The sequence below is a fragment of the Apaloderma vittatum genome, unplaced genomic scaffold, assembly GCF_000703405.1.
Source record: "Apaloderma vittatum isolate BGI_N311 unplaced genomic scaffold, ASM70340v1 scaffold26306, whole genome shotgun sequence".
NCBI classification, from domain to species: Eukaryota; Metazoa; Chordata; class Aves; order Trogoniformes; family Trogonidae; genus Apaloderma; species Apaloderma vittatum.
Window position 1 is genome coordinate 6,412 of NW_009722706.1, and position 1,175 is coordinate 7,586.

The 1,175-nt window shown below is 60.4% G+C and overlaps 1 protein-coding gene across 1 annotated transcript in view; it reads right to left on the reverse strand.

The window, feature by feature from the left end:
• LOC104275804 (trinucleotide repeat-containing gene 18 protein-like) overlaps positions 1–1,094 on the reverse strand; it is a gene marked incomplete at both ends in the record, with an annotated part of 7,500 nt that extends 6,406 nt beyond the window's left edge. The window contains 3 exon segments of the mRNA XM_009871857.1: positions 60–284; positions 338–627; positions 969–1,094. Coding sequence (XP_009870159.1) covers positions 60–284; positions 338–627; positions 969–1,094 — 641 coding nt within the window.
• Positions 1,095–1,175: the final 81 nt, after the last annotated feature.

Genomic DNA, 1,175 nt, shown 5'->3' on the forward strand with positions numbered 1-1,175 from the left:
TGCCCCGGCGGCGAGGGGTGCGGGGACGGGCAGCTGCAGGAGACGTGCAAAGCGCCCACGGAGGGCAGGAGGGGCTCCCCTCGCTTCAGCCGCTCGGCGTGGGCATGCGCAGAAGGCCTCATGTTCTCGTCATGCCGAGCGGGATCCTTGGCACAGCGGTCCTGCTCGGCACCCAGGACCTTCAGCATGGAGTCCCCGCCGCCGTTGCAGTTGCTGAGGGAAGAGCTCTGCAGCGGGTTCTTGGACTTGGGTTCCCCACCACCCGCACACCGGATTGGCAAATGCTCGGCCAGGAATGGGGAGAGACGATCGCCGGCTTTTACCGCTTTGTGCTCACTTTCCGGTCGCTGTCGGGCTTAGTGTCCTGCGTGAGGTCTACCACGCTGCGGGGCCGGGGCTCTTCCTTCGGCTTGCCCTCCTTTTTGGCAAAGGGCAGGGACAGATCACTTCTGCATGCCCTCTCCTTCCCGACGGGGTCTTTCAGGCTTTCTTTCGAGCTCTTGTGCAGTTGTCCAAGGTCCTTCTCCCGGAGCAAAGTGCTCGATGTATGGCTGCCCGCTGTCCTCGAGAGCGGAGGCTGCGGGTGCAAAGCGGATTGACCCGCGTGGCCGGACAAGTAGAAACCATCTGCAGAGTGAAAGCAAACAAAATTACAATGGGCCTCCAACCCCTTCAGTCCTACAGACATGGGTGAGAGGTGGCAAAGCAGGAGGGAATGGGTTTCAAGGACATGGCCAGGAAGGCAGAAGAGGCTGAACTTGATCTCAGAGGTCTTTTCCAGCCTCGATAATTCTGTGAGACCAGGCAGGTACCACATCCAAGACCTCGGTACTGCTAAGACCAGGAAACATCCCTGGATGACAACCCCACAGGTTCCTCCTCCCCACTCAGCATCCAAGCAAGCCCAAAGGAGAGGGCGAGCACCCAGGGGTGACCGAGGCAAAAGGCACGTGGGGACCCACACTCACCTTTCTGTGACTCGAAGAGGCTGTGCTGACCCAGCTGGGCCAGGAGAGGACTGCCAGCACTGGGGGGCTCAAGGTGGCTCAGGGGAATGTACGATGGGTAGAGCCCGTTAGGCAGATGGGAAAAGCCTGCAGAAAACGGGAAACAGAAGAGGGAAACATGTTTCAGCCCGAGCGGCACGCCGCCTTAGAACGAGCCCTGCAGGAGGA